This window comes from Psittacula echo (genome assembly GCF_963264785.1).
Source record: "Psittacula echo genome assembly, chromosome: 6".
Lineage (NCBI taxonomy): Eukaryota > Metazoa > Chordata > Aves > Psittaciformes > Psittacidae > Psittacula > Psittacula echo.
The window spans coordinates 16,202,236-16,215,475 of record NC_137743.1 but is presented as its reverse complement, the minus strand read 5'-3'; the positions used below and the strand labels follow the sequence as shown (position 1 = coordinate 16,215,475).

Sequence of the window (13,240 nt, the reverse complement as noted above, 5' to 3'; positions counted from 1 at the left end):
GGACCAACATCCGCAAGAACCTCGAAACGAGGCTGGGGAACTGGAAAAGAGTTGGCTGCTTATAGCTATTAAAGGCTCACTGGTGGCAAAGCAGGAAGCCAGTCAGAAAATGCCATGGAGGAAAACGAAGTGCTCCGAAAATTCTCATTATTCACTCATTAGTGCAGCCATGAAAATGGGCCACTTTCTTTGTCAGTATGTCAGCAGGCAGATAGGCACGAAGAGCTGCCAGGGAGATCTGTGCTCCTTGCAGCTTTAGGAGAGGCTCTTCCCCCTCCTGGGAGAGGCAGGTAACTTTTTCCAAATTCGATTAATTCCCTGGCATTTCACAGGAGCTGTGTGCTGCTTCACACGCTTTTCCTGATCTTTCCCTTCCGAAATCCCCCTTAGCTTCAGTGAGGAAAATCTGCCTGCTGCTCTACCAGGGCGTAACATGCGGAGGAGCCAGCTGACGACCTCCTTTTGCAGACCTTGCCCCAACTAATATCGTCTAAGATCACATCTCACAAAGTGTCTTTAGAGGTACCCGGAGTGATGAGGGACAAGTTCCATCTGCTCCTGCCTTTCTCTCTGCAGGTGGTGAGTACAAGCACATGGCTGCTGCTTCCTTATCAGGGGCCTGTGGGAACTGCTGTTTGAGACCATCCCAAATTTGTGAAACTGGAGGCTGTCATCAGCAACAGATTTCCCACAGATTTCTTGATGTTGAAAATACTGTAAAGAGAATCTGATTTTTGTGAATCACACAGCATTCTGGATCGCTGCTTGGAAGCTGTGTACCCCTGCCAGTTGTTACTCGTCTTTATTAACTTGCAGGTTAGATTCCTGAAATATTTTCTGTTGGTAAGTTTCTCAGTATAGGAACCGGAGACTGTGTGTTACAGGCTTGCTTTTTTAGTTAAGTAAGTACTTGGAAAGTATTCTTGTCCATAGTACCCCTGTCACCAGAAACCCTTGGAGAGCAGTTTGGGAACCACTGGTCTACGCTAGTACAATTCAAAAACCACACCATGGCACTGCAGGAGGAGGAACCACAAGGTGGCAATCTCTCTCCGTACTTCTACTGGCAAAATAAACCTTTGGCAAAACAACCTCGGACAATAACTGTGTAAAGCTGCAGAGACTGTTGGTCACGTCTTGTATCTTCCAAGAGTCGCAGCAATATTCCTTTCGATACTGGATTTTCTCTTCTGAACACTTTTCCCTTTAGGATGAAATTCGAGGTGGCACTGGAGGCTGGTCTTTGCTGGCTTTTCTGTCCTTTACCCCCAAATGAGCACCAGATGTTATTTGTTAGATTGGTAACTACCGGTGGTGCTTGTGTGTGTGCTGGCAGAGCTACTGTGTGCTTGAAGGCATTATCTGGTTCAGAGTGTTATATTGACATACGGTGAAACAGTCGTGTCAGAATCCTGCTACGTGTACTGAGAAGCCTTAACGGGAGCAAAATAACCTGGTTGTTAGGTCTAGGCAGTGACCTGTAGGTTGAGTGTGGCTTATGATCTCAAGGGGAGCGCAAAACCTCAGTCACAATAGCTCTGCTCCCAAAAAGATGTGACCAGAGGGTGTAAAAACGCAGAAGAAGAATAACACTTAGTCTAGGATGGAGCTGCCCTGGTCCTACAGTATTCCACACCATCTGTTGAGATGAGCTCCATTTTGATCAGGACATAGTTGAGTTCTTGCCAGATGTTAGCTTACATGTGCTATATGTAAAAGTAAACTGGTGCGAAAGCTGTGGTCCGATGTGCTTTCAGTAGGATTTGCCCTGCATAAGTGACGATGTGCTAGCCAGCCTCTTGCTGAGAGGATGCACTCCAGAAGTTGCAGGTGTGTGGCTGGAGTGTGTTCAATGAGTCAAGATAGGAAATATCTTCCAAAGCTCCAAATAAGACAAAACAAACTAAGCTTTAGCACATGCTCAATTGATTGAGTCTTTGGCAAAGTATGATGTGAATTTGCAAGGCTCTCACTGAGGCCCATACTGGCTGTATCCTGCCTGGTGAGTCCTTCAGCACACTGCCCTTGTTTTCTTCTTATGCTGAAACCTCTGTCTTTTTTCGCTGGTCCTCCCCTTATGACATTGTTCTTCAATTAGGAATAATAACCCACCTCCCACTCACCAGGACTGCTCAGATTCTGCCTTACACCATACTTGCCACCACTGAGCTCCCTCTGCAGCTTCTGTGTCACAACCTGCAACGTCCACAACCCCTGCCGGTGATGACATCTCTGATGATGGCTGTCCCCCTCCAGCCCTGACTGTGTGGGTCCAGGCAGGACCTAGAGGAGGAGGGAAGCATGGACATGGGAAATTTTGTAAAGTCCCTCACATCACCTTGACTCTAAGGTCTGAAGTCAGAGTCCCAGAGGCTGCAGGTTGCTGTTCACTTCCTTCCTGGCTGATGGGAGCCCGGGGTTCTGCTGTCTGCTGGTCCTATAGGAAAGGGCCAGGAGCCACCACAGGACTGCTAGTGGGGATAGAAATGTTAGCAATCCAAATCATGATGAGAAACAGAAGGAGGAAAGAAAATGTGGATTTTAATTTATTTTTTTATTTTCTCAGAAAACAGGAAAAAATATAGCAAGCACAAGGCTGGCTTCTCCTGGAATGTACGTGCAATGTGATTGCCACTAATGCTTTGTAGCCAGCTGAGAGAAGATACTTTCCTCAAGTAAGTGAAATAAGCAGTGAGATGTGGGATACATGATAACTTCTGAGGCAGAAGGAATAAGACTCCAGGCAAATGAGCTCCAAACAACGCATCGTGTTTTTTAATTTTTTTCCATCTCTGAGTCTGTGGTGCTCAATTAACCTCTTTGTGCTGGCCAGGGTTGCTGCACGTTTGCAAAACTTTACACAGCCTTCTGGATGATGACACGTTAAGCACTCAGTTTACGATAACCGATTTTCTCCTGAAATTATACCAAAACTCTGTTTGATTTAAACTGTTTCCCAAGCATTTTGGTTAATAACAAAAGACAGTCCACTCCAAGAGAATCTAACTTGAGGAAGCCATGAAATTTAATTCATTTCTGCAACTTAAATATATAATCAGTGACATATGGTAATACTAAATACGGGAGGAAATGTCGTTGTTTAAGTCAAATTTCTGCATTCAGTCAAAATCCAATAGCTGTAACATCAAACTGTAGTTTCCATTGTACAGGAAATAAAGCATCATTTTTTCAAAGAAAAGAGACATGCAATTGCATGCCTATTACATTGCTTGTATAGCTTTATTTATAGCTTCTCCACGTTGCTAAAAAGGGCTAACAGAAAGCCTTCTTGCCTGTGGAGGCAGAAGAAACGAGGCAACACCCAGATAGTGGTAGAAAGGACAAAGGAGATATCTGCCCTATGAAAATACACTCCTTCCCTGCAGTTGTTTCTGGGCAATAAACTACTGTGCCTGGTCTACAGACCTTGAGCCTTCCCCATCACTTCTGCAGGCATTCGAGCACTGAAGCAACGCTGAGGTGAAGCTGTGTTGCTGTAAGAACTGTGGAAATGCTTCTCTCAGTGCTCTCTGCCATCGTGCAACATTTTTATTCTGCCCCATTGATCTCAAGACAGGGGAAGGAACTATTTGCTTGCTCATTGTCGGTAGGAGGGAGAGGGTTTATGTCAGATATGTGTGAAGCTGCAGGTAGACCATGTGTTTGCATGGTTTCAACCTTACAAGTGATGCTTGCAGACCTTTATCCATCACCACCTTAAAGAGCTCAGAAACTTAACTGTTGTTCTTGGAATTTATGCGGAAAGTTTTTCTGGATTTATTTGAGAGCTTTCGTGGGGCAGTGGAAGCAGAGTATTGGTTTAAGGTCTATCCAGCTTCAGTTTGTCTCCCCTTCCCTCCATTAGTATAGCTCAGTGGTGTCACTGCCAGCCTCTCATCCTTTCACTAATGTCCAGTGGTGCCCATTTCTGGCCCTACTCATCTCCTGGGTTCCTTCTGGGCGTTCACTGCTTCTACACTGCTGGCATTTCACTTTCTTTCTCCTTTGTCTGTCTCTCCGGTTGTCAGGCATGACCCACAGTTCTCAGCAGTTCCTCCTCTTGCTCTCTAGCTGAGTTTCATGTGTTGCTTCTGATTTCTCTACAAAAGCCAATGGCTTGCAGCTTTGACATAGTTGATTTCTCCTGTTGTCTATAGCAGGGCCATGCTCAGTTGTCCTGCCAGAGCTGGTGACAGAGGTGCCATAATCAAATAGATAGAGAGGACAGAGGTTTACAATTTTATCATTACCTGAAATTCCTTTTTTTTCCTGTCTTTCTCACCCCAGCAACATCTCTCCCTTGAGAGCATTTTGGCTGCTCTTTCATCCCCTGAGCTCCATCTCCTCGTTGGTTTCCACACACAGTCTCTTCCTCTTTTTTGTAATTGACTTGTTTGCTCCTCCAGCCTTGCACTTCATTCATCTTCCTATTTCCCCTCTCCGATTTACTCCTCATGTACATTTCCTTCAGTTTTGCTGCTGGAATGTGAAGCATCCCTCCAGAAAAATAGGTCTCTGAACTTCTACCATCCCCCCGTCTTCCCTCTTCCTTCACCTCTATCGTCTCCTCCCAGATGGTGGGACAGATACTTGTTCACATTCATTCTCAGGCTTGCAAAATTGGCATATTCACTTCTCTTTCCTTTTCACGTGGTGATGTGAAATGAGGATAATTCTACACATTTCTCTGCTCCTCAGGGCTGGGCTTAGTTTGGGGGAAGTGTTTCTGAGGCTATTGTGACCTTTGGAGATCTGCAGAGCTCTGGTTCTCACTGGTGTGTTGTTCCTCTGACTTGCTTCTACTCGAGATACAAAAGACAAAAGCTAAATCAGACCCAGCCATTGATGACTACAGAGAAGTTTGGGAATCCAAAGGGCTTTCTCTGTCAAAGGGTGTTATCATACACAGAGGTATCCTCAGTCATTATGTGGATGTTTTTTCTGCTTGCTGAGGAGGCAGTGGGCAAAGTGGATTTCTGCCTGCTGGGATGGCACCCGGTTTGACCAGCTTCTGGAGCAGTTCCCACTGCTTGATGGAAATTGTGTGTCTTAGTTTTTCTAGAACCTCAAAACATCTTTTGGGAGATGGACACTTTGGGAACTCCCTGTCTCTCTCTATAGACAAATCTCCAGGACTAGGGTCCCCTGTGCTAGTCAGAGTATATTTGAGACCAGGACTGGGGAAAAGAATAAATGCAGTTTATTCCAACAGAGTACATGGTGTCTAACTGCTCACAGGGCTGGAAATTAAGTTACAAAAAGAAAAAAGAAAAGAGATCATGAACCAGCAGCTGCCTTTAGCTTTAGTGCACCTTCACCCTCTAGTTTCCCATGTGGCTTCCCATGGTGTGCCAGCTAGGGAGAGCCCACACTCACAACCTTTATGAGATCAGTGCCTTCTTTTTGTCCATGTCGTCTTTTTCTATAGTTTTCTTAATTAGACAGCTAGCAAGTACAGAATGACTCTCAAAGGAAAGCCTGGCAGCACCGTGCTCTATTTTCCTATGGCTAGACTTGGAAATACCAGTTTGTGTTTGTTTCATGCTGGCAAAAAGGCAAAGACAGCACTGCCAACTGTGTTTTTTCTGACCAGGCAGTTGGTTTTGATCGATGCCTTACTTTTTGCTCATATGGAGGAAAGAAGCACTCTCAGTGGGCTTGCTTTCCTCCTGCTGTCGCTGAGCTCCTCAGCCAGCCAGTCCTCTGAGCCCAGATATATTTGCTTGTTACAGAACTTCCCAGGTCATCTACATTAAAGAGCAATGCACCAATACTGTATTAAACTGAGTAACTGTCCTCTGCCTGCTTGTTCAGGTTAGATGTGATACATAAATGTGCTAGAAAATGGTTTCAGCAGTGGAGTTCAGACTGTGCAGCATCCACCTTGACACTGGCAGTTTTAGGAGGCTGCATTCCAGACATTAAGGCCCTTGTGAAAATGATGGGCACTGCAGTGCAGAAAGAGAAAAAGCCTCAATAAAAGGAATCTGTCACGCAATTGAGTGCTGTGATGACCACAGATTTACCACATTCCCTGGGCTTGCTGTTCTTCTCAGAAATTGTCATGCCATGGTACAGGGCAAGAACTTGAGAGTCTGAAAAGAAAGTGTATTTTGGTAAAGTATCTATAGATAACACTCTTAATTGTCACTTGCTGAATTTTCTCCTTGCTGGCTTCTTTTAGAGCCTCCATAACTCAGGTTTACTTGACAGCACTACAGAAACAGACATGGTTGATATCTTGGGAATCAAAGACATGATGATTGGGTTTTTTTAAAGGCTGTCTAGCCTGTTTTATCCTTCCCAGCCTAATGGAGCTTTGTTTGGTACAGCACATCCTCTGATGATAATAACTTTCATCATTTATGAGCAGAAGTTTATTTTCTAGTGAACTAAAAATGTTCGTCCTAAGGAGATTTCCCCCATTTTCTTTCGGGCCGATTTGTATAGCCTAAGATCTCGGTTTAAATTTCCGCTGTGCTTTTTCTTCTCTCTCTCTTCCCCACCCTCTGCCTTTCCCCCCTCCCCCCCCCCCGCCCCACTCAGCCCTGCCGTCCAAAGAGGTTTCATGTACTGAAACCCTTCAACAACTGCTCAGACGACTTACAACAAGCACTTTCACAGGCAGTAGCTCTACAAAAGCAAGGAAAAGGCGAACGACCTATAATAACGAAGTTAAATGCAGTTTTAAGTGTTTGTGAACTGCAACTGACTGAAAGGGTGCCAAACATTTTGCAAATATACACAAAAAGACAGGCCCCTGCTCTAATCTGCTTATAAATTAAAAGGAAAGTTCATTGGCAAGAGCAGAAGAGATGATATGACATGCTTTAAATAGTTTATAGGGAGCTGGAGGATTGTTGTTTATTTGGTGATGTTGGGAAAATATTTAGTGTGCTTTGGTTAAACTCTTTATAGAAATGCTTCTCCTCCCCCGGTTTTCTTTTCCAATGACTGTTTTGGAGATTAAAACCAGCAGGTTTAGAGTAGATGGAAAAAGGAGAAACGTATTTCCAAATCGACAAAACCGCGAGTAAATCTTTATAGATACCTTTTATGTGAGTCAGGCTTTCTAAACTAATTATCGTAATATAAGAAAGGACCAGCGCTTCACTGCCCTGCGCAAGGCGAGCAAGGTCGCAGCTGGTGTAAATCGAGATGCCTGCTATCTGGTTTGCATTGCTGTGAAGGAAGTGGGCTCTGCCCCTCCTTGCAGGTTCCTGGACCAGCCCCGAGCTGTGCCGGTGGTTCTCGGGGCTCCCGCACCTCCCTTACTGCCCCACAGCTCAGAGATAATAACCAAAGCCTTCTAGCGTTTAAAGGGCTTCTATAGCAAACCTACCATTTATTTTAAAACCAAAGCCACAAAACGGTGATTTTTTTAGGTTCTCCTTGCCCTTGCTGCAGCGAGATGTGAAAAGGGGTGCAATTGCTTTTCCGAGGCCACCGGATCGGGGCAGGCTCCAGCTGTTGGCCTGGAAAGCTGAGACAGGTAAGGAAATATGTCCTTTAGCGCCTTCTTCCCAGAATCTGGAAGCTGACCCCGGCAGCTGGGAGACTTTTTGCTCCTTTCCCTGCTGTTTTATGTTGTTGGTGATGTCTCCGCAGATAAGTGACTTCAATGCATCCGGAGTTTGCGTTCGAAGCAGAGACTAATTGTAAGGAACGTTTCAGAATAAACACATTTCCAAAGAAGTTTGTTTGTAAGGGGAAAATATATGTATAAAGGAGGTTTAATGGGACAATTTGTTGCCTTTCTTGTCTTTTTCTACCTAACCCTCTAGAGTTTCGTTTTAAAATAGAGGCATCCTTAGCAGGAAACGCGGCACAAAATTTCGGCCTGTAACCACAGCTCTGATCTGAGAAAAAAATGCCCCTGAAGCCTTGCTGACATCTGATAATGCGGGGGAAAATAATCATAAAATAATAAGATGATTCAGAAACTCGTGTCCCTTGTTTGGAGGTGACCCAAAAAACTGAGCAGCTTCCGAAGCTGAGGCTTCGGGTCCTGGGTCAGTTTTAAGCGCTATTGCAAACTGCGGCTGAAACATTTGCAGCCGAATACAAGTCTCCAGGCTTAAATTGCCTTCTTCCTGTCCCGGAATGCCAGGGCTTTGCACAGCTGAAATTGCACAGCCCTTTTCCCCGGATCCTCTTATTTCTTCTAGCGCTCAAAGCCCCGCTGCTCCGGGCGTCCCTTTACTGCTTTTTGTTAGCCTGAGCTGCGCCTGGCAGCGAGGCGCGTTTTGAGCCCAGCTCCCATCTCCTCCTTACCGGGATGGGTTTCACGGCAAATCCTGGTTTGTGCTCTCCCTGCTCACCACTAGCAGAGCCAAAGGTATGTTTCATCCTCCTCCAGCCCCCGCAACCCCTGCTTGGGTAGTCCGGGTCTGGCAGCGGGGTTGCCCCTGGAGAGATAGGCTTGAAGCGTTTCGTGGGGCAGAAACGAGGGGAAAGGAGATGTCCACGGAAGACGGCGCTCACCGCCGACTTCCTCAGGATCCAGGCCCAAGCTCCTCCACTTTGTGCGGGGATCAGCAGAGCGTACCGAACTCCGAGACCTGCCTCCGTGGGACACACACGGTCCTCTCCCTCCGCCTCCCGGACCCCGGCGGGGGAGGACGAGGAGCGCAGGTGGCTCCGCACGAGCACTGGGAGGAGAGGGATGGGGGTCCCAGCCGCGGGGAGCCCTGCCGGGACAACAGGCTGCAGATGCGCCGGAAGCGCCCCTGGCCCTGCCTGCAGAGCTCGCCTCTCGTACCCGACCCCGGCCGGGTTCCCCGAGAGCGGCTGGTGGGGCCCTGTCGTCTGGCCCGCTCTTCCGTGCGGCTCAGAGCGGCCCGGCTCCGAGCGCGACTTGTGCCTCAGTCCCGCAGCCCCACCGCTCGCCGCAGCCCCGGCACTTCCCGACCCCGGCGCGGGGGTGCCCGCAGGTGGGTGCCTGCTCCCTGCAGCGCCGGGCCCCTCACCGGCAGATGGTGCTGCGGGAGCCCCATCATCGGAGCTGCGGGGCCCCGAAGGGCAGCACTGCCCCCGGCTCAGCCCAGCCGCCTCCAGCCCTCCGTCGCCGGGCTGGGCAGCGACACCTGACCCCCACGTGCTGCTTGGTCTGGGAGAAGGTGCAGCCGGGGCGGACAAGGGCAGCGGCGGAGGGCTCAGGTATGGCACGTTACATGTCCCTGAGCTCACCGGCTACCGGTGTGCGGGACCCCGGGGCTTGCTCGGAGAACGGCTGCTAGCGGGGTAAGATGCCTGGTTCCCGTGTAGATTCCTTGAGGTAGGCCATCGCTCCCGGGATGCTCGGCAGCCGCCACTGATGCCGGGCCTGGTGTCACCAGCCTGCTCCCAGGGCCGAGAACCGTAGCCGGTTTCATCTGTGCAGCACACCGAGCCTGGGCCGTCCCACAGGCAGAGGACACGAGCTAGCCCTGGCGCGGGCTACATCGTCGGTTCCATCGAACCGAAAGGCAGTGTCCTTTGCATCACTGATGAGGACATTTCCACAACGGCCGCTGCTACAGCCGCTCCTCTCCACAGCGGGTCTGGCACCTCTGGGCTCCGAAGCCGGAGAGAGAGGGCGGCCAAGTTCCCCGGGTCTCAGTCACCGACGGGTCTTCGTGCGCGGCCCGGCCGAGCCGGTGACTTCGGGCGGTGCCAGCCGCGTGTGTCGGGCCTGGGCTTCAGGCTGCCGGCGACCCCCAGCCCCTCTGCGCCCGTCGGGTCCCGCGGAACTGTCAGCGCTCAGTCGCGGGCGCCCCAGCCGAAACGGCGGGCCCCGGCTCGGTCGGGGCCGAGCTCTCCCCGTGGGTAGAAGGGTTTTTTTGGGGGGGGTGATTAACCTCGCTTTCTCATAGCCAGGGCCGCCCGCGCTGTCTTACCGTCTCGGCCGTTCCTGCAGCCGCGGACAAGCGGGGGCCCTGCTGGGCTGCCACCGCGCTCCGGCCCCGGTCCCGAGCTCTCGGTGTCCTGGGTCCGGCCCGGTTTTGAGCGGTCCGAGAGCTCCCGCCGCGGAAAGCGGCCGCTGGTGGGCTGCGGAGCCGGCGCAAAGCGAAAGCTCGAGACTGCGTCGGGGCTGCCGGCCCCGAGCCGATGGGGTTAAACCAGGAGCCTCCCCTTACCTTCAAAAAGTTAAAAATGTCTGGAGCCTGCATCTCTTAAAGGGGCGGTGCTGGCTGCATGGAGTCTTGGCACCGGCTGCGAGAAAGGCTGGTCAGGGGCGTGAGTTCCCCTCCACCAGCACCAAAACATTGCAAAAAAAGGCAGAGCGCCCCACACTTTAGATAAGGACAATTAGCCACCAGCGAGCCCCTGCAGACAGCGAGCTAATTAGGGGTTTCCTGCTCTCCGGCATGCCCTGTCCCAGCTCCTGCCCCCCCGGGCTCTTAGCCCTGATGGCACCTGGGCTGGCTCTCATGGCCACCTTCTCGCTGTCCTCCCAGGCCGGGGACAGGAGAGCGCTGCCAGTGGAGAAACTTCCAGGTGTGAAGGGAAGGACTCTCATTCTCCTTGATGTCAACACCAAGAGCCCTGTCAGGATAATCAGTGAAAATTTCCTCTCCCTGCAGCTGGACCCCTCCATCATTCATGATGGCTGGCTCGATTTCTTAAGGTAAGGCAGGAGCCCCCCGGCGCCCTTCCCAAGACGCCCGCGGGGCGCCTCGGCGGCCCCGCCGCCCAGCCCCGCCGGGCTCCGCGCTGCTGGCGGCGCTCGTTGTGACGGAGGGAGCGAGGCCATGGTTTCCATTAAGATGCACATGTTTGCAATGGAGAAAGCATTTCGGAGACTTATCAGTTATGACGGCAAAAATGTCGTGCTCCCCTCACTCCAACAACCGCTCCTCTAACAGTAAAATAATTAAGCACAACACGGGGCCGAGGCAGCACAGGGGAAAAAAAAAAAAACAAACCCAAATCAAAAAGCAGCAGCAGGAACGGGGCCGCCTGCCCAGCCGAGCTGAGCCTTTCCCAGGTCCCGACGGCCGGAAAGCGGGGTGTCGGCCAGGTCTTCAGAGCCCTCCGCTCCCCAGACTTCCAGCCCTGCGAGGGGGGCAGAGTCGGGCTGCAGCTGCGCTGGGCTCCACCAGCGGTGCGGAGCGGCCGCGGCCTGGAGGCGCTGGGACGGCCAGAAAGCCCTCTCCCTGCTGGGTAAGTCGGGAAGGGAGAGCGGGTCTCCACCGCAAGCCCGTTCCGAGAGTCTCTTCGGCTGCAGCCGCCTCCGGGGAAGGAGCGGGCAAAGCGTAGCCGGGCCGGCTTCCACTTTCCTTTCCTCCCCCTCTCCTCTTCACTCCGCTCCCCTCCCCTCCGCGGCGGCTCGGCCCGCGGCACGGTCCCGTGTTCCCGTGTGGTGCGGCCGGGCTGCGCGGGGCGCTGAGCTCTTCTGCCTCCGGGACGCTGCTGCACTTGTCCGGGGGACGCCGCGGGCGGGCGGGGAGGGGGTTATTAGCCGGGTCCCGCCGGCCTCGGGCCACCACCGGCGGTTGGGGCGGCTCCCCGCTCCCGGGCCGCGCCGCTCGGCCGGCGCAAAGCCCCACAGCTGGACTCCGCCGCCGTGGTACCCGCAGAGCATCGGTCAGCAGGGCCCTGTAGGGTAACGGATGGTCCCCTAAGCCCCGCGGCCGCCGGTCGTCGCCGGGACCGAGGTAGGGAGGCTCGGCCCGTCCCGCGGCGCCCTCAGCCCGGTCTCTCCTCTCCCCAGCTCCCGGCGGCTGGTGACCCTGGCGCGGGGCCTGGCCCCCGCCTTCCTGCGCTTCGCGGGCAAGAGGACGGACTTTCTGCAGTTCCACAACGTGAAGAACCCGGCCAAGAGCCGCGGCGGGCCCGGCCCCGACTACTACCTCAAGAACTACGAGGACGGTGAGCTCCGGGCTCGGGACGGGGGGCGGGCGCGCCAGCGGGGGTTTGCGGGCGCCGGGCGGTCCCGCTCCGCCTTGCCCCGCTCTCCCTGTGCCCAGGCGGAGCCGCGCAGCTACCGGGCAGCGCCGCCGCCGGGCACCGGGTAGGGGAAACTCCGGCGTACTCTTTTCTTCCTGAGCGGGGCGAGCAGGAGAGCTCGGCTGAGCCAGATCACTCGTTATCGGTGCATCCAGTGGATGCTGGCCCCGGGAACAACAGGCCGGCACCGGGGAGAGGGGCTTTTAATATTTCCCCACCGCGTTGCGGCTTCCTTCGCTCTCGAGCCTTGAGTGGGCATTGCCGACCGCAGAGTGGCTTTGCCGCTCCTGCCAGGGACCGGACAATGCAGTCCCGGGATGCCTGTGCACGCACCGCCCAGCCTTCACGCGGAGAGTCCTGCTTTTCCTCAAGGACCTCGGCGTCGTTCCGCGTTTCTCCGCCCGCGTAGTCCCGGGGCTTCTCACAGACCCTGATTGCTCCCTCTCTGGACCCCGCTGCCACCGTAGGTCTTTCCGAAAGTCACTGCCTGACCCACGGCTTTCCGCTGCTCCCCTCCTTTCCGCACCTCTGCCCTCCTCCCCCAGCTTCACCTTTTGCGGCCCTTAATTCACACAAAGAAACTTCGTAGGAAAGTCAGGGCCAAATCTCCGTCCTAAGGCGTTTATTTTAAGAAGCAGAATACCATGTCCGCATGCAAGAATGTATTGATTTTTCTATTGCTTGTTTTTTTAAAGAAAAAAAAAAAAAAAACAAAAAAACCCAAACCCACCCCCCAAAGCTTTGTTATTTTTTTCCTTGCTCAAAGACTTTCAAAAATTAGCTGAAGATATTTCCATAAGTAATTTTGAAGGCCAATTAATGCCAGACAGATCCCAGTGGGCAGGTCTGTGGAACAGAGGAAGTTTCGCAGAGATCTAGTCAGCAGCACAGTGCTGAATGGAAAAAGCAGCTGCATTTGCCAGTTTTCTGATGGCTCTCGCTCCCGCTGTTCACCCACGTAACTTCTGATCTCACCGAGATGAATGTCCCTCTATTCCCACCCGCAGGCAGGTGGGTAAGTTTGTGTGTTCTGTCTTTCGCCTGGTCTCTTGGCCGGAGCAATCCCGATGTTATTCCTTGTTTTATTTCTCCTCGTAACAAATCTCAGGCGGCAGGTTTGCTGTAAACTTTGCCTGCTGAGATGCACTTCAGGAGAAAATGCTGACCAAACCTGCCGCAGCCACCTCAAACAGAAGAAATTAAGTGTAGTACATAAAATCGTGGATGGGACTCATACAAAAAATTTGTAGGAATAAATTTTCCCACTTCCAATATTTCAACAGCTTGCAGGAGACAACTTAAACTTATT

The 13,240-nt window shown here is 52.2% G+C and overlaps 1 protein-coding gene and 1 long non-coding RNA gene across 2 annotated transcripts in view; both read left to right on the top strand.

Annotated features, from left to right (window-relative positions):
* The first annotated feature begins 450 nt into the window (after window positions 1-450).
* On the top strand, window positions 451-7,447 carry LOC308222752. The gene is made up of 3 exons (XR_013957211.1): window positions 451-579; window positions 2,567-2,675; window positions 7,386-7,447. It is a non-coding gene; the product is annotated as an uncharacterized lncRNA (long non-coding RNA).
* Window positions 7,448-10,349: 2,902 nt separating this feature from the next.
* HPSE2 (heparanase 2 (inactive)) overlaps window positions 10,350-13,240 on the top strand; it is a gene marked incomplete at its 5' end in the record, with an annotated part of 109,547 nt that continues 106,656 nt past the window's right edge. Inside the window, 2 exons of the mRNA XM_080620296.1 lie at window positions 10,350-10,609; window positions 11,696-11,853. Coding sequence (XP_080476422.1) covers window positions 10,350-10,609; window positions 11,696-11,853 — 418 coding nt within the window. The remainder of the gene's footprint in view (window positions 10,610-11,695; window positions 11,854-13,240) is intronic.